The 20,073-nt window shown below is 42.9% G+C and overlaps 1 protein-coding gene across 1 annotated transcript; it reads right to left on the bottom strand.

Annotated features, from left to right (window-relative positions):
- Positions 1–1,724: 1,724 nt before the first annotated feature.
- LOC133933851 (sodium/myo-inositol cotransporter-like) lies at positions 1,725–6,117 on the bottom strand. The gene is made up of 4 exons (XM_062381092.1): positions 4,895–6,117; positions 4,610–4,805; positions 4,380–4,507; positions 1,725–4,292 (listed from the first exon to the last, which is right to left on the bottom strand). Exons 1-4 carry the CDS (start codon positions 5,526–5,528, stop codon positions 3,064–3,066), a joined length of 2,187 nt encoding a protein of 728 aa, XP_062237076.1. The 5' UTR covers positions 5,529–6,117; the 3' UTR covers positions 1,725–3,063.
- Positions 6,118–20,073: the final 13,956 nt, after the last annotated feature.

Below are 20,073 nucleotides of genomic sequence, written 5' to 3'. Positions count from 1 at the left end.
ACGTTTCTTAATCTTACACTTTATAATGAAATGATGCCATCGTCTCATTTCAGAATAATTTCAGAGCCAGAGTTGAAGGAAATTTAGTTTTTGTAGTTTTTTCTTATTCATTTCAGGTCAATATGACATATAGAATGTGAACTTAATCTTTCACAAGTGCCTCCAAGACCCCATTGACACCTGGTTAAACATGCAATCATATCTTATTTGGATTTGGTAAAACTCAGCTTTTATTATTATAATATAAGCCAGCAAATTAGAATCAGATTAATGTGGACATAATTGAGAAAATAAAATTATATTAACTATTAAATTAAATAATAGCAATGCTTATTCATATACATGCAGAGACCGGTGATGTGTCCACACATAGATTAGACTTTACTAACCAGTAGATTCAGGAGTAAACCTCATTTAATCTTAGTTATTATGGGTTTAATTCTTCGTCAACAAAATATTCTTTATGATGCTGCTGGCTGGTAGCTGGGTTGCATGATGGGAAATGTAGTCTTCTTTTTGTTCACACATATAAAGAAAAACATTTCTCTTAGCTTCCGCCTTTATCTTATGTTATGATCCCGCCCCAATTTGAAGAAAATGTTACTTTTAGTTAAGAGGCAGGGTTTATGACCCATACTGCAGTCAGCCACCAGGTGGTGACTGAGATGCTTCGGCTTCACTGCAGCCATGTCGTTCATCTTTATATTTAGCCTATAGCTGAGATATTTGCATCATGTAACATTCCTGTGTGATTGCTCCATTTAGTATAGTTTTTGTTCACTGACTGCTTTGATTGCTTTTGCACCTGTTTTCTGTCTGAGTCTTATTACACTTTTGTTTGACGATGATCAGTTTTCTTAAGGGATAAGGTGACGTTTCCTGAAGACACCTGAATTGTGCCGCAGCCGCTACAGCATGACATTTAATCGTAACACAACTTGGCACAAACCTCCAGCCATTCTTGTCATTTCTTTTGCCGTTTCCTTGTGTGGGATGGGTTTACCCTGTAAGTTTCCACTTCCAGTCTGTAACTTTCCACTGCAGGAGAGGCTGTTCGGTATAACCTCTTAAACGACTGAGTGGCAGCTTGTTTGCTTGCTGTGGGGGTTTTAAACAGCAAACCTGCTTTGCATACCATGACGTGCTGGTTCATGACAGGGAACTGCCTCACACGTTCAGTCCTGAAGTTTTACTTAAAAATTGTTCCCTTTTGCTTATGCATTCACGAAGGTCTTTTAAACTGCAGGTAACCGTAGATGGACCAATGTGGTGGACAGGTAAAAAAAGATTACTGGTTTTTGCAGTGCACATGTACCTGACTTTAAGCTGCTGGATGTCCCTCTTTCAAAATTCTAGCTCTACATCGCAGTGGTTTCTTTTTTCCTCTCTGTCAAGCACGTCAGTTCAGAGAAAGCAGAAGCGGCTGAGCAGGTGGTTCCCCGAACACCCAACAGTGTTTTGCACATTATGGTGGAAGGCTTTAAATGGAGCAGAAAGACCAGTTTGGTTGGATGTTTGCTTTCCTTTAGGACACAACCTGCGGGTGCTAAACGGTGTCAAGTTCAATGGAGGGCACTTGCCATGCAGTTGAGGGAAAGTGTGATTGCAGGGCAAATATATCTGATCTCCGGACATATTTGATAGCGATGAATACCATAATGTATCTGGAACAAGTAAAGTGAGCGGCAGTGATTGAGGCAAATAACGACAGGAGGCAGACCGAGGTAGTTCCAACCTTTTATTTTTAAATTGTGCAAAATGGAAGGTTTAAAAACTCTACCAACAAATGCATGAAGACACATGTGAACTGGCACCTCAGATTATTCCTGAGCAAATCCCCCACTGTCACATTCAGAAATTACCGTCAATTTCAATTGCATAGAATTTATTATTATGTGACTTTTTGTAGTGTATATCCTCGGCCCTTCTTTTCCAAGAGTTGATTCTGAACCACCACTGAGGTTATTTAATAGGTTGTTTCATTTCCACAGCTTAAAAACATTTCTTACAAAATAACATCGGAATTCACCTTTGAATTCTTAAAAACTATTTGAGTGGAAGGCAGTGCTCGAGTTGTACAAAGAGTAGAAAAAACATGACAAGATCACATTATATGCTGATTATGTGCAGTTCAGGAAACACTGCATCACCTTTCATCAGTTTGAACACCAACACATGTAGAACACATCATTCATTGGCTATAATAAAAAGATAACATCTCAAATAGTTGATGTCCAGTTGAAAATTACTGCTCTTTCAAATACAAAACATGAACAATTTATAAAAATAAATCACAATATGATGAGCAAAAATTAAACAAAATTAAAAAAAATTAAAATGAAACAGGCAAAATTACATTCACTATGAATTTCCTTAACGTGAAAATATCCCCATGGGGACAAATCCAAGAGCATTTAATTATATCTGTACAAAACAGAAGAATATACTAAGTCACAGTTAATCATAAATTCATTTGGAATTTGAACTGTTCCAAATGCAGTGAGTCACATTTACCAAAAATATCTTTATTCCTGTCTGGAGAAAAATTACACATAAAACCATCCATGCATCCCAATCTGTGCTTAGGATAGTTCACACTACCCGCAACGACAGCATTTACATTCTAACGTGAGCTTACAGCACTCACTGGTTTCATTCCACGTCCAATAAAGAGAGGTTTGAAATCCCAAATTTGTGCGTTCAGTAATTCCCTGCACAAAACTGTAAAACGTAGCCAGAACTATTGAAGGTTATTAGCACTAGTTGTTAGGCTGAGAAAAGCAGGCCGAGCACCAACATCACTGGCTGAGCAGCTGCCAGTAAGCAAAGCACCGTTCATATAAACAAACCCCTTAGGTTACCTCTACCTCAGCAGTTGCCTTGCACTGCTTGGAAGACACACGTATCGTTTTGCCAGGCAAAGGCTTGATAGTGTGATTATTAATATTGATGAAGTACATGATAAATCACAGGAGAATGTGTGGAGCTCAAGCTTTCCTGGGTCTTTTGCTAATGTGTGAAAGTATTTCATTACCAAGGCCCACGGTTCGGAGTTAATGGAGCCTATAAGGAGAAGTAGATAAACAAGAAAATGGCCACAGAGCAAATAGCCACCATCCCTATGTTCAGGATGATTGTAGTTCGCCAAGGTTCATGGAGAAGCTCATCCACCAGCCTCTCCTGTTCCTCAGCTGAAACGACTTGATCTCCAGGTCCCTTCTCCTTGAAGCAACACACACACTCTAAAACCCTCATCCACCTCCCAGGCTCCGCTCCTCCTGCTTCAAAGCAGCCCCCCTCTTCCGCTTCCTCCTCATTCCCCCCTCCTCTTCCATCTCCTTCTGCCATTTTGGGTTCAGTTACCACTGTATAGCAACCATTCTGGATTGGATGGTGGGTTTCTATGTTAGTAGCATTGATAGTAGGGGATTCAGCATTTACATGATTGGTTTCAATGCTATTGTGCTTGTTAAGGTTGTCTGTGCACTTTTCTTTACCAAGAACACTGTCTCCATTGAGGTAAAGAGGCTTCAAAGCATGGATTTCATCTTCAGCCTTTTCTTTTTCTTGCTGTTTTAGCTTCTTTCTCTTGTTCAACCCCCACAGAGTAGTTGTTCTGATTTGTTCCTGTGTGGGTGGAGCGGTGCAGAGACTCACGACAACAGCCACTAGAGCTGACCCCCAAAACAAGAGGACCGCTACATACATGAAGTGGACATCTTTGATGAAGGACGGCCGCTCGTCAGGCTGGTCGCAGAGTGGCTCGCGGTAAACAAGTGCGAGCACCAGGCGCAGCGCTCCGACGGTGAACCCCACTATTCCCCCCCAGAAGGCCCCCCTCTCGTTGCAGCGACGCCACAGGACTCCAAGCAGGAACAGAGCAGCTACAGGTGGAGTCAGGTAATCTGTTACTTCTTGGATGTAATAGAACATCTGGCCTCCCTGCATCTCGATGATGACGGGTACCCACGCAATGCTGATGATCACCATGGCCACCACAAACAGTCTTCCAACCATCACCAGCTCCCTCGATGACGCCTTCTTCCGCAGCATCTTGTAGATATCCAGCGTGAATATGGTGCTCGCTGAGTTGAAGATGGAGTCCAAGTCGCTCATCAGAGCCGCGATCATGACAGCCATCATCAGGCCGCGGAGGCCGACGGGCATCACCGACATGACGAGCCGCGGGTAAGCAACGTTGCTACAGCCGGCCTCAGATCCGCACACTTCCAAGCAGTGCTCTGGACTGATACAAGCCAACTCATCAGCAAAGAAGATCCTGGAAATCATCCCTAGAGGAACGGTGATACATGGATCAGACGCATATAATCAACAGCCAGGATTCCAGGTGTTCCAAAACAATCAATCAATGTCTCTACCTGGGATGACTATGACGAACATCGGCAGGATTTTCAGGAAGCCGGCAAAGATGGTCGAACCTTTGGCGTGGGCGATGTTCTTGGCTGCCAGAACCCGCTGTACAACCACTTGATCTGTGCACCAGTACCTGGAACACACAGTGAGGGTCATTAGAGTTCACAACTAGTCTGCAACAGAGTCAAGCTGCATTATGGAACTCTACAACGTCATGAAAGTCTTGGACTATTACCAGATGGAGGCAGGAGTCTGGCCCAGCAAAAACCCAGGCCAAGGCAGATCTGGATCTCTTGGTCCTCGAAGGATCCTCAACGCATCTGGTTTTGGGCTGAGGTGGTGGTGGCAGGATTCCGAATACGTCAGATTGGGTGAAGACAGCAAGATGGCTGTGATGTTTGGCGACGCCTGCATGTACTTGGTCCATACCCCTTAGAATGACATTGAAGGAATTGGTTAACAATTTGAAAAAGTACACAGTAACATGGTTTAAATGATCTAACCTCAATCCACTTCAGACCTTCAAGTCCTCCCACTTTGACGAGGCTGATGCCGGTGAGACACAGAGCTCCGGTGATCATGAGGAATGCCTGGACTGTATCCGTGTAGATGACGGCAACCAACCCTCCAGTGACTGTCAGCACGGCAGTCATGGTGATGAGCAGGATGATTGACAAGTAGAGGTTCCACCCCAGAGATTCCTGGATAAACAAGGCTCCGGCATAGAGGTCCACGGACAGCTTGGTGAAGATGTAGAGGATGAGAGACAAAGCTGCAAAATACACCTTCAGTCGCGTCCCTCCGTAGCGTTTGGACAGATAATCTGGCATGGTGAAAACCCCCGCCTGAATATAGACAGGGATGAACAGCCAGCCCAACAATTGGAGCAATAACAGGGCATTTAACTCCCATGCAGCAACGCTTAGCCCGCTAGTCGCACCGGATCCAGCAAGTCCAATGAAGTGCTCGCTTCCTATGTTGCTGACAAACAGGGAAGCTCCGATGACTGCCCAATTCATGGAGCGCCCGGCGAGGAAGTAGCCGTTCACCGTGTTGTGATTGGATTTCCTCATGGCCATGAAGCCAATCGCCAGCACCAGGATGAAGTAGATTGCCACAACGACGATATCTGCTACTTCCATGGTGGCAGCCATCTTTGAATGTGGCAGTTGAAAAGTTAATTTTGAAGAGTACGGCTGTTGTTTCCTGGTTGCACTTAAAATCAAGTGTTGCAATTATAAAAGGGGTAGCCTGCGATTGTTCTTCCTCCAAGTTTCTGATCCTTTTTAGTGAACCTCAGCTCTGGGAGTCCACACAGGTTGTGGCTTGGCAGCTTAAAAATCTGGGGTGCTTTGTGTCAGAGTTTCCACTGAGGCAGCCAATAGAGAGAGAGGTCATCTTGACCGTGAGACCATGTTGAACAGAGAGCAGATGCACGAAAAAAAATGTATCTCCAAACCAATGCAAATTATTCTGTACGATCAGATAATAGGGAAACTCTACAGTGCAACATCACAATAAATTATTGATTCTTGATCTTCAAATTCATCAGCACCAAACCGGTTATATAAATGAGGCTCCTATTTTAAAATAACCCATCGCCCTGTCAGTTGTAAGTATGAGTCAACTTGTTTATTTGACTTGTTAGACGAGCCAAGACAAGTCAAACTGTTTAACTCGCACAAAGGATTTGGGAGCTTCCCAGAGACTGAAAACTTATTCCAACAGACAAAATGCAGGTCGGTGAACTGATATCATCAGAGTGCAGAGCTTCTCTCTTGATGCCACCCTTTGTCAATATTATAATTTAAACAAAGAGTACCGCATCTATCTATCTATCTATTACATTACATTACATGTCATTTAGCTGACGCTTTTATCCAAAGCGACTTACATTTTTTTAGAACACTCATCATTTTATGAGGGGCCATCTAGGGGTTCAGTATCTTGCCAAGGACACTTAGGCATGCAGATGGGATAGAGTGGGATTCGAACCGGCAACCTTCTTGTTGCAGAGCACCCGCTCTATCCCCTAGGCCACGCTCTCCCCTATCTATCTATCTATCATACATGTAAAACATTTATTGTTAAAAATAAAATGAAAGTATCTTTTCTAAGGGACTTGTCTGCACTCGATTACGTGTCATATATGCAGCCTATGTATTTCTAATAGTCTTTTCTGCTACTGCACATAAGAAAATAATAAACAGACATAAATACATTATATTGGTAACATTTATTAATTTGTATTATAGGATTTTATACTATACCTTTCCCTAAATGTTGTGATATATTTGCACTTAATTAGAGTTATGTCACATATTCAGGCTTTAATATGTCTATATTCTTCTAAAGGTACTTACATTACTAACATAAAATAATATGTAATATAAGTTCTTATGCAGTTATTTTGATCTATTACTGTTTAACCTGGAATCCATTCATTCATCATGTTTATTATAAGAATAAAATGTTTTTACATGGTCCTTTTCTTTGGATAAATCGCAACTCTACGTATTTGTTTTTACAATAAACAGAAGAGCAGAAGTTCAAATGGAGAACACAGCTGGTATGAATGAAAAAGTGACTGTTTGTCTTCCTCTTGTAAAACAGCTGATCTCAGCGCTGGTCGCACTTTCACTTAAATTCCAGAGCTCCCACTGACACTCACCTGCTGTTCTGCTGCTCCAGTCGTCTCCCAGTTTGCATGAGAGGAGCAAAGTTGTTCAGCGACACCTCGGGACTGGTCTGAGCTCCAGTCTGCTGATGGTGGCAGGATCCGCACTCTAATAGCGTCAGCTCTAGACCCCGCCCACTTCTGCATCATCATCATAATCAGCACCTGGGTGGAGGATCAACCACAGATGATGAGGACCGTATCCACTGCATACTTTGTAGTACTGTGTACTCTGTTTTAAGTACTTACTATGTTGAGTACTTATTTGTTCTGTTTTTGCATACTTGTATGTCTTGTGTACCTATATGTTTACACCTAGGATCAGAGAGAAACGACATTTCAAAACTAAATATAGGTTAACTTCATACTATTGTGCTGCACTTTTATTAAAGACATCTTCATCACTTTCTATTCTTGTAAAACACATTTCCTGTAACTTAATCACCTTCCATGGCATGTTGTCGTCCCATGACACACACACACACACACACACACACACACACAGACACACACACACACTCACATACACAGTGTTACTTATAAACCCACCTGTTCAATACAATGTGTAACAGCGGTCTCTGCATGAGTGAGTATGTGCATGGGTGTGCGGTTTGCAAATATTTACCCTCATGCACATTTTCACCTTCACAAGCTTATTTTGTTGCATGCAAAATGTTATATTTTGAGGTGTTTCAATGTGTTTGCATGTGTAGTGTGCATGGCATGTGTGTGTGTGTGAGTTGACTGTGAACACCTCATTACCCATTACCGAGTCAGGGTGACCTTACTATTAAAGCAAGAGTGTTGTTTCTGCACAGACACCGTGATTTAGCACTTTTCGTAAACCCCCCTATAGCTGAGGTGGACGCAAAAATTGTCACGGTGACTTGAACAAGTGTTGAGTGTCAGAATATATCACGTCTTCTCAGGAGAGTCCACGGAATTCTAACGTGACTTAAAAGGTTGCTGTCACCTTCATTGTTTTAATTGTTTGAGGAGCTTTGTTTTGTGGAAGGGGAAATCTGCTTCTCTAGGACAAGGGGATCGCTTCTACCTCACTTTTAATAATCATGTATGGCTAGTGCCAATTAGACAGGTGCCCAGGGGCCTCACACCAACAGGGCCCTTGCCTTCTCAGACATGAACACTGGAAAATGTCTAGAAAATTCAGGCGACAGGTGGCCCTTATGCCCAAAAGGTATTGAATCATTTTTTTATCCAAGTTGACATAGCTTGGTCTGCGTCCTCTACATAAAGCTTAAATTGTTCATCCTGAGATTCATTCTTCCCCGTTTTGCGTTAATCAAGTATCATCAACCCGCCTGTTCGCTCTGACAATTTCCGGACATTTGACCAGAGGGCCGGAGACTGTGGGGAGTTGGACATTCGTGTTCTCACATGCAGCCCCTTTGACAATTTAAGGAAAGGGCCAAACGTCAGTGCAGTAATAAATAACAGAATGTAATAAATGGTCACTCAGAGAAGCTGACACAAGTTGAATAGAATATACTGTCGGCACAATTAATTCTGAAATGATTTATAAGTCATTGATTGTAGGTATAATTATTTGATTCCTATGTGAATATTTTTATTCTATTTTAACTATATGAGCCACATTAAAGAAATATTCTCATTGCATCATAAAGGTCAATTTTAGTGCGGGTATAGAAATAAATATTAAGATGTTAATATAGTGTTGATATAAATGTGAATTTACAACCTAAATTATGTTAGTTAGTGGTGAAATGGTAGTGGAATAACCTTCCGTTTCAAGTGTTTGACTGTAGATGGCGCCACAGCTCTTCTGACGGACCGACTGGCTCTGCGCTCGACTGCTCCTGTTTGACTCACCTGAAGTGACTCTGGCCTCTGATTTATGACTTTGATAATGAAACCACCCTAAAGTACAACACTCACATCAAGTATTATGAGATTGTAACATTTATCAGATTAAATATCAAATTCTGTGTCAAAACCTAATCTCAACCTCCAGTTTGATTCTCTACAATCTGTTCTGCCTCCCCACGTTCCTTCAAACCTTAAATGTCTCTTCACAAAGGCTGGAGATGGACAAACAACACTCTTTTCTTTACCCATCAAACAATAATGGACCATTTTTGTGGTGAAACACCAAGTTGAAATTGAAAGAGAACCTCACACTGTCAATCAAATACACACAAACGGGTATCCCTGCTGAGGGAAACCAAAACATCAGATAAAAGAGAGTTTTCACACGCTGCACTTAATCTCGTCCCGCAGCATCTCTGCCAGCTGATTGACAGACTGAGAAAAACAGCCAAACATGACTTCCTTGAGTCATTTTTGAAGCTGAAGAGTTGATGATGTTCAGGCTACAACAACACTGCAGATTGAAAAGTGACGCCAGCCTCCCAGAGATCGTGCACATACATCCTGCGTTATATATTCACCTGTAAAGGAAACACTCAGTAAATCTCTATTAAGGTTTCTTTACTTGTAGTTTTCTGGAAAATGTATGGACCCAATTTTCTGGACATTTTTCCCTTGAGCTCGCTTTTTACGTATGAAGAACCCTGCAGGAGATTGTTTGCTTAAAATGTTCAGGATTGGAGTTGTGCCCCAGTGGGGCCATACATGATTGTTGTTACTGGTTCTCTTTCTGGGGGCCCTCTCTCAGCTTGGGACCCCAGGTAATTGTTTGCTTTGCCTACCCTGTTCCAACGCCCCTGTACACTTAAGTGCATTTCAGAAAATGTGACCCATTTCTTTTGATAGGACTTGTCGGAGTGGCTTTGTCCCAGAATCAGCTTTATGATGCATGGTCTAAAATAATGTCATGTTTAATCAACGTATCATAAAGTTGACGGGACAGAGTGAAGACGGGGAGGGAGTGTGTGGGTCGATCAGGGTTCTTGTGCCACTTTGTCAGATTTGGCTTGAACCTGCAGGATGGAAAAAGAGATTGCTCTGCAGCACAGAGGAGAAGGAGGAGGAGGAAGAGGAGGAGGAAGAGAGGGAGGGCGCTATTCTTCCCCTCACACAGACAGGAGCCGAACCGTCAGAGTTGCTGCCGATGGCAGATGGTGGAAGGAATGAAAGGCAGATGGAAAAATCACTTCCAACATGTTTATCATCATCAAGACGTGTGTGTGAGTGTGTGTGTGTGTGTGTGTGGGGGGGGGGGGGGGGGGGGGGGGTTCGATGATTCCCCCCGGGTTAATGAAAAATGTGATTTAGACTTTTTGTAAAAACAGTCATGCTGGTGTGAGAAAGAGGCTTCACATAGCTATCATATCGTTTTCATCAGGGGAACTTAAAGATTTTTTTATTCTGTTCACCAAGGAGTTTATATTCTTGCCAAGCTGGAATTGCTGAATCTTAGCCACTAGTGCATAAAACACTTAATTGATTGACAATAAACGTACATTTTTGTTGATCAATTTATCAGATAATCAAATTTTTATACTAAAAGTCTCTGCATCTTAAGGATCTTAAAAAAAAACTAGGCTAAAACTGATGATTACTGTAAGGGAAATGTAACATGTGACCACAATAGGATCATGTTTATTTCCCCTTTGATTGATGATGATTGAATCTCACACAATGTAACCTTGATCACGCTGTATCCTGTACTACTGAATGAATCTTGGCCTGATTGCTTTAACTAAGGCATTGTTGCTTTGACTCATCAGAAGATCCTGACCTTTGACTTTGTAACAACACCAATCAGAGTGGGAGGGGTGAGCCAAATGCATAAAGACAAAGAACTGCTTCCCATCAGTGTGCATATTACAAACTAACCTTTTTTGTGTGCACCACGCTCTGGGAATTAAAGTGCGACAACATTGGAAGAGAGTTTGTGTCTCGTTCCTCGTTGGTGGAGTGGGATCGAAGAAAGTGCCACGACAGATGACAACTGGAAGTCCTCGGGTTATAACGTGAGAAACACTTAGCATTACACAACCGTGGTAATAAATGTGCGTCACCCTGGTAATATATGTACATTTTCGGCAGTTGCTATAGCGATACGGGCGTGTGAGGGCTGTGAGCGGAGAAAGTGAGGCGGCTGACAAACTTGAGAAAGGCGGATGACTTTGTGACCTCGGCAAACACACTCCTGACAGCACTGTGTGTGTCTGTGTGTGTGTGTGTAGGTGTGTGAAAAAGAGGAGAAATAAAAGACAAAGAGAGACTCCTTGGTTGCAACACAAAGTTATGGAAGAGGAATCCAAAGAATAAAGATCTATTTCACTGCTACAGCTCAAACCACCTAAATCATTTACTAGCTTGTCTGTACTGCAGCACATCAGCACAGCTTGAGCAGAAGCATGAAAAACATATTGCACAGCCAAATCGTGGTTAAACAGCAGGACAGCGCAGTTGGTCTCTTATCGCCCCCTGCTGGCAATTTGCTGGGCGATTGCTGCAATTTTGGGCGAACATCATATTTGTATTTGAAGTCATAAATCAATCAAATCTAAACACACAGCAGTGGTAACGTTGATTCTAGATTCATTCTCATTTCAGTTCCTGAGGAAATGCTTTACCTTTTGATGGCATCATAAATTAAATCATAGAAAAGGGGACGCTCCTAAGAACTGCAGGACTTGCCAGAGAAAAGTCCCATTATTAAGTTTTCTTCAGTATCAGAGTGATCCAGTGATTGTTGTCCAGTGGGACTGCACTGGTTACTGGAACTCTCATTAACATTTCTCCTCTGTCCATTCATCAACAGATAGGTGCCCTGAGCCCGATGGAGTCATTCTGGGTCATGATGGAGAGGCTCCTCTTAATTTATATATAAGTTGTAATAGGAAGGTTTTCCAGGAGGCAGCTGTTGTGATCAACACATGAAGGATTCTTCCTGAGCTCACTCACTCACTCAGGAGGCCATCATGCTGTATGTTTATGTTCATAGCAACACGGGCTGTGACCTCAGGTTCAACTGAGCGTGGCTGCAGCTGTTAAAACGATGGTCTGACACAACGCGGGTCACGTTCTGGGAGTTTTGCAAATGATGGAGATGCACAAATAAATCTCATAGCATGACTCACAGCTTAATACTGATGGGAAATAGAATATAATTCAATGGCATTACTTTTACTTGGAAATCTGGTGTACTCAGTAAATTCTTCTTCTCATCAGTGGAATTAGCTTTGTCCAGGATTCAGTCCAAGGTAAAGTTACAGAGAAAGAAAAGAAACACAGAGAGAGAGAGAGACAGAGAGAGAGAGAGAGAGAGAGAGAGAAGTAAGAGGCCTCAGTCCAACCTCTCTCGCTCGCTCTCAAGTTCTGCCTTTCACCGTTTTTCATTCCCCGAATGTCCCGTCTCAGTTGATTTAAATAAGGGCGTCTTATTGTCTAGGGGACATCTGATCCTTCTCTCTCACACACACACACTTGCAAACAAGCTGACACCAAACGCTAGCTCAGCTTTTTTTTTGCTTTAAAGAGAAAGAGAGAGAGAAATTGACAGATGAAGAAGAATAAACCTCATCCTTTCTTTTTCCTCCTTTTTTTTGTTTTTTCTCGGTCTTTGAAGTCACAATTGATGCATTGGACCAGCACTCAGGGCACTTATGTAACTATGTGTGTGTGTGTGTGTGTGTGTGTGTGTGTGTGTGTGTGTGTGTGTGTGTTTACATGAATTTGACTTGGTAACGTTTTTCTTCAAGGGCATTGTGATTCATTAAAGGCGGATTATGAAAACAATTGAATTAGAAGGGAAAGCTCCCAGTGTTTGGTCAAACTTGTACTTGCAGCTGAGAGATTCACTCCCAGCTGCAAATTTGCGCAGTGCATAAATCAGTTCTGCATAAGAAGATTGATGAGGTTCTAAGATTTCCAATGAAAATATCCTAACCAGGTCCAGCCCAAATACTTCTGTGTCCCCAAGTAGGAGAAAGAAGCCTTCACTGAGGTGAGGGACCATCACAAGGTCCTGATAGAGATGGTGTGGTTACACTCATTGGCCTGTTCTCCAGCTGATAAGTTTGGTCTAAATCAGTCATTTAAAGAAAAAAGGGGGGAAATGTCACTATTGCACAGATGTAGACAAAAGATGGTGGTACCAGAATTTCAGCAACAACTCACCCAGCAATAGCTGCTTCTTTCTGTCGGCTTCAGCCCCACGTGGGGGAGCGTGTGTGTGTAGGAAGGTTAATCCTGGGTTCAGACGGTGATCTGGACCTTCTGAGTGATGAAGGCCAGTCAGCTGCTCTATGCAAAGAACCTGACCTCAGGCCCCCTGAATGTGTGTGGACCTAAATAACCCCCAAAGCCCCAGTGGTCACATTCATGTTTTAATGATCGAGGACACAGAGGGAAAATAAACTGTCCTGGCCACACATCAAACAGCATGACCCCCCCCCCCCCCCCCCCCCCCGCTCCTGCTGCAAACTTTAGTTATTGTTCAGAATCAATCAGAGACAAGCTTCTTCTCTTTAACATACACATATTGAAAGAGACATTAGTAGACACATAGATTGAAACACATGGCAAACTAACAAATCAAAAAGATTCTCCCCACACACACAGTGCAGGTGGGTTGTTTGGGCAAAACCCAAAGACTCCAGTCCTGATTTAAAGCTTAAAACCAAGAGCCCTAAAGTGGCTCTTGGTTTTGTACCTTGAAGCTCGTGGTCATGACGAGGGTCAGTGTCCAACAGGATGTAATTTCCGTCAGGTTCAAAATGGGCGGATAGTATGGAAGGAATTTATGACGTCACAAAAACTCCAAGTAGCAAAAAGAACGATAAGAGGTCAAAAGGTCATCCTGCAGCCACATAGTGCTGAGAAGAGAGGATTTATCATTTTAAAGAAAAAACTGTGAGCTACTTTAAACTATTGAAACTGCCTACCTAATACTGTACTGGTGATATATTAGGTACTTCTGTTATTAACATTATTATTATTAGTAGTAGTAGCAGTAGTAATAATAGTAGTAGCAGTAGTAGTATTTGTATTATTTATACTATTGATAGAACTTCTGTAAATTCTGAATGCACATTATGACATTATAAAAAGAAATGTGCATTATAATGTGTTGCAAATACAACAAAATGTGTTTGAATGAATTGTTGCTCCTGCAGAACCCAGAGGAAATACCTCCCAGTGATTCACTCTACTGGGAGACGTTAAACCACAGTTCAGCTTCTAATGGCAAAATATAAAAACCGTGGTGCCTTCTGGGAGTTCTGGGTCGAACGTCCAGGTCTCTGAGGATCTCTGTTGCGAGGGTTATGTTTAGAACGTATCCTAGGTTTCGTTCAGGAGATTGATGAAACAGTACCAAACCCTCAACTCCCAGTATATAAGACTGGTTCTACTGGGCAGCTTACTGCCTGAGGGAGTTGCTGTAAATACACGGCCAGCTAAATAAGAGCGAGAAATACTGAAGTGTGGAGATGTGGCTCTGCCTCTTCTTATTATGCAACCCACATGAAGACACTGAACTGAAAGGGGTTAGTGTTAGTTAGTAATACATCTTTAAGACCAACATTTGTGATTTAAATGCAGCTAAATCCACTAAAACAAGGCGACTCATTCCAGGAGAAAATGGGCGTTAGTGTGATGAAAAATCTCCCTTGTGTTGTTTCATCTTTATTTATTGTAGATTTGCACCGTGCAGCTGAAGCAGCGTCTTTCCTGTTTGCCCGCTGACCTGCAGGGATCGAGCACAGGGGGAATAAGCGCGGTGACATGCCTGGATCCGCTCGAGAGTGTGGAGTTAATGCAGTGTTCAATTTCCTAAGAGCCCGGTCAACAAGGGAAGGTCTCACACTGAACTATCGGTAATCAGAAGGTGTCGGTGATGATAATGGGGGGGCATTCTGGTAAAAACACCATCATTTTTTTCACATTTCTTCTATTGCTTTAAAAATGTAAATGTTTCGAACGTTACTTCCACCTCAGCATAAGAGAAAATACACAGTCCGACCATCATGCTCTTCTCTCACCCCTGTCTTCAAACATCAATGTCCCAAACCCACTTCCCACTGAAGGGGTGAAGCCCTACAGTTCCAGTGAATGCACGATGGATTCAAAAGAAAGGAGAAGGAGAAGCCGAGCTGCTCTTTCATTGTAAATGCAGCTGTAGGCCGTATCGCTGCCGTGTTGGAGGAGATGACCCAGGAGAACAGGAGGAGTTCAAGCAGCACAGACATGCCAGCGTTTTAACAGGAGAAAGGAGGTTGGCGTATCTTTTACCCTGAGGCACAGTTTGACTTCTATTCTGGTGGGGGGGGGGGACTATCCGTGTCAATTCTCCAAGATGCTGCACTTGATCACTTGCAGCCACCCGGCACTGCTGCAGAGCTCGGAAGGATTTATCAATCAATGATTTCAGTTCGTTCAGGGCAGTATAACAGTATTTTAATGGTTGATAGTGGATTGCTGAGATCTTAGGCTGCATACATTGCCTTTGGAAAAAATAATATCGCAGGGCTTCTCTCTTCTGTCTCTGAGGTTGATTTAATGGACTTTGCTGTATTGTGAGCTCCTTCTATTGGCCGTGCCTCAGGGCTTGTCTGGTTGGTTGACTGGTGGATCCACCACTTTGGTCCTGGAGTGAAATATCCTGACAAATATTGGATGGCGTGCCAATAAACTTTTTATGATCTAATGTGGGATTAATCCAGATACTTCTGTGATCCCTTGACTTTTCATTAAGCACCGGCACAGTGTTGGTTCTTTTTGCTCTGAGGGAAAATGTTGAATTGGATGAAATCTCGTACAAACCATCTCAGCTGTTTTTGCAAAAACCACAGAAAGACAAGGGAAACATTAATTCACATCGGAGTCCTTAAGAAGTAGATTTCATCCTCGCGATGGACCAGGTCATGTGAAGAAGAGGGACTGGGTGAAGCCGCCTGCGTCTCAGTGATAAAGAGGTTAATGTAAGTTTGCCTCAGGCTGAATATGAGCATCCACAGAGCATCATAACAGCCTGATGATGAAGGGTCAGCGTGACAGTGATGGGATCCGACACCGTGTGTGTTTGTTATTACACATACATTGTTATATTGTTCCATGAGGGGTAAAGTGGAGCAGTGGAGGAAGTGGAAGAGTGGATCATAAAACATTCAGTACAGAATACAAGTGTTGTAATGGATCTTAGTTGAAAACCAACTTTAAAGTATTTGGTATCTGTGTTAACACTTTTTTATGGAGTTAATCATCTGCCTTCTTATTGCAGAAATCTCTGGTCTTTCTCCGGAGGTTGCAACAGGAGATTCTCAACAGGCGGCGCAGCAGGCAAAGGCCGGACATTCTGCTGCAGAGAGAACACATTTTAGTTATCAGCAGATTGAAGCCAGCGTTGGCTCTAATCCCCCAAAAGCTTTCCTCACACCTTCTTGGGCCTCTTCTACATATAAGGCACCAGTTTGTCATCTGGAGAAATTTGTTTTCATTTTTCCACGTGTTAGAAATGTCAGCCACTCGCTTAACTCAGGTTCTCCTGAGTTGCATTAAAGGTTAATTTAATTTATCTTTAATTGACCTTGAAAATAAGTTGATTAACTGGTCTAAGTTGAAGTTTTGAGAGTGAAATTACAGTTGAATTTTTATTCACTACTTTTTTCCTTCATGCATTACCATTGCCCTCATGTGCTGCGAGGCATGAAACCTTGTGTGTGTGTGTGTGTGCGTGCGCAATGAAACAGTATTTAATGGTTGTGATAGTGTTTGAAGTGTGACATGTTCTCTCCCCCCCGCTCTCAGGGTTTATGTGACCGTGAAATGCAGCGATTGATGCTGCGTCGACTGTGTTTGCACACAATCGCACTTGACTTGACCCACATGGCCAAGCAGCAGATGTGGGTCACGCCAGGTTAAACATATCAACGCGTGTTGATGCACCGAGGAGAGACGAGGAGCACGACCACGGTTACAGCCATAATGTAGTTATTTTTATATTATATCAATGTCAGATAAGGAAAATCTGAGTTTGCAGGGTGTACATTTTGCCAAAGTATGAAGTTTTAAAATCCTATTCATAGCGTCTTTAAAGTGTAGATGTTCTGTGTGCAATGTTTAATTATATATTAAGTCATATCTCGAATGTTTGAAGTCGTATTTGATTATTTATCATTGGCTCACGTCTGCATCAGATCACCGAGCGCTGACACTTCAAGTCAAGTTAGACGTCCATGACGGAGGCGCAGAGCATGTGAGGAGTTCATGCCCGCCTGGCGACCTGAGTGCAGTGGGTCGACACTTCTGCACGGCTGCGTAAGCTCCAGTAAAGCGAAGAATTTCCTTTCAAATTCGATTCCGGCCGCTCTGTGTATGCACACCGTCTGATGAGCTGCGAGGCTTTTAGAGTGATGGAGGCGATGTGTTGGCCGAGGATTACAAGGTCCAGTCAGAATTTTGCACAAGTTTACAAGTGGATGTGTTTTGCCTCTGGGTTGCCGGCTTGAATCCCTGCGTCAGTACAACCCTGAATATGGAATTTTTTTTTACACATTTTGTTAATATGAATTCTAATGTATAATCTTACGGATTCTTTACATAAACTCAACAGTACATGTATATACTTTTGTGTGTTTGTTCTGTTGACCGTTTAAAACATGAACTCCAACGTGTTATCCCTATTGTGTGTGTGTTGAGTGTGCAAAAGACGATAGGGGGAAACCACAGTCGGCAGTAAACCGCCCTGACGGCTTCAAACGACTTCAAACACGTCCACGTCGCTCCGACTTCCCTCATCCCTTCTGCCTTAATGCTCCCTCACGGGGCATCAGCTTAGATCCCCGCAGCCATGACTTACAGCCGCGATGTCAATACACATTGTTGGTGATTAGTGTGAGTGTGCGTGGGTTGTGAGTTCCCATCACTGCTGGTTTGCACCTGTTTGAAGAGCTGGGATCCTGAATTGCATCGATGACCAGGTCCACAGGGGACGTGCGCTGAAGTCCGGACATTTTTCCGGAAACTTTTCAATCCACGGACGTAAAGACGTAAAGAAAACCAAAGAAGAGCCTTACACGTAGAAGACGTGGATGAAGATGTCAAGTTGAGGGCACCTTAAACAAACACGGGGCCCTCCTTTACCTCTGTAGTGGTCCTTCATCATAGTGTTCCTCTGAGCCAGGACACTTGTAAACACTGTAAAAGTTGTGCAAAGTTCAAAAGAACAAAGTCAGCGCCAGAGGAATATGAGGAAGTCGAGATTTCTGAAGATTAGAGCACGAAAAACATTTTCAAGCAATAATCCAAATAATGAGCAGAATATGTCTCCTTTAGAAACAATAACAGACTAATAGATCTAAAGCTGAGCCCAGGAGGCAGTTTCACCACTTATTATGCCCTCTTTGATTTATCTGTCTCTAATGAGCACTAAACGAGATATTAACATTTTCAAGGGAATTTATATGCACTTGATATTTGATGCAGGAACCTTTTAGTGTTCCTTGGCAGCCGAAGACGGATCCCTACCCTTCCCCTCACGGTAAAACCTTCAAACGCAGAGTTACGTTTACCATCTGGAAGCAGAGGTAAACAGTGTGAGCAGCATCAGACGCTGCCGCCTGGACTCAAAGTGAGATATTAGCTGGCATCAGGCCACACGCAGAGAGAGAGAGAGAGAGAGAGAGATGAGGAGAGAGACAATGTGGAGTCATACTTACAGTACCGGTTATTTGTGTATACCCGGATGTGTGTGCATTGTGTGGATGTGTTCCGGGTGGAGAGCTGGAGCGGTGCCACGGTGAAGACTCAGCACCATACAAGGACAAGAAGCACTGGAGGACCAGAGCGTCTGCAGCTCTGTGACTGTTCCACACAGGTGGGGTCTGAGAGGCTGGCCTTTTCAGAATAAGGCGTCTGTACAATACCGTCTGTCTGACATTTTGAGAAAGTAACTGCGGCAGGAGATTGTCAGAGTCACGACGACAGGAAAACTGATCAAACAAATCTTTGTTCTAAAATATAATAATTTTTGGAAACTCGCTCTTTGTTAATGTCAAATCAGATATTTTCATCAGTGGATATCTCAATATTCAAATGAATCTCTTACGTTTTGTTCAGGGAAATAAATTAAATCTCGGTGAAAAGATTAGAGAAAGTGATTTGAAAAAATAAATTCTAATATTCTGAATCTATGAAGCACCAGTCGAGTCCCGGTTATGAAACACACTTTCTCAGATAGAGAAAATCAAGGTTGATGTCTTTCTTTTCACAAGCAGTGGGTTATTGATCAATTCCTCAGTAAATGATCAGTTACACTGCATCTCAGCCATCACACACACACACACACACATACACACACACACTTGATTTTTAATAAAGTGTGTGTCCCCCCCCCCGCCTGCGTCTGAGTGTGTGTTGCCCTCTTAATGTTTCTGTGTTTGAATGTTTTATAAATCCACTGAATTAAAGTGAACAGAAGATGAAAGTGACTGTGAAAGGATCTAACTGCTCTGAAGTCCATATCTGTGTGTGTGTGTGTGTGTGTGTGAGAGAGAGGGAGAGAGAGGAAAGAGCTATAGACAGCAGACTAATGAAGACGTAGGTCAAATATCTTCTACCTAATAATAAATCACACTCACATTCACGCACACACACACACCCCCCCCACCCATGTGTTGACATAGTTTCCATGGTGAGGGGAAGGTGTTGACGATTCATCGCTGCATTCCGGAGCACATGCTCTCTCACACATACATTAACATTTACACTGGGGGGGGGGGGGGGGGGGCTCCTCTCTGCTCCCCCACACCAATATCTGACTGCTGAGACACAAACTCAGACACAATGCGTCCCCTGGGGGAAGAAAGACTTGAGGGTGGCGCGATCCTGGACAATCCAAGGATCCAGTTTTAATAAACACAACAATGGATTTTTCGGAGCCCCCCCCCCCCCCCCAGGCCCCTTGTAAAAGCAGCGTGCTGTGCAGCAATTAAAGTGACAGTCAGAGTTACAGGTCATGTGACACTCTTGCCTCAACTTTTTCTGGTCATCCCCCACAATTTGAGTCATTAGTTCTAAGCAAGTTAAAACATCACAGAGGGACATTTGGACAAATCTACAGTGCACTC

The sequence above is a fragment of the Platichthys flesus genome, chromosome 22 (genome assembly GCF_949316205.1).
Source record: "Platichthys flesus chromosome 22, fPlaFle2.1, whole genome shotgun sequence".
Classification (NCBI taxonomy): domain Eukaryota; kingdom Metazoa; phylum Chordata; class Actinopteri; order Pleuronectiformes; family Pleuronectidae; genus Platichthys; species Platichthys flesus.
Note: the sequence above shows the minus strand (reverse complement) of the source record. Positions and strands in the feature narration are given on the sequence as shown.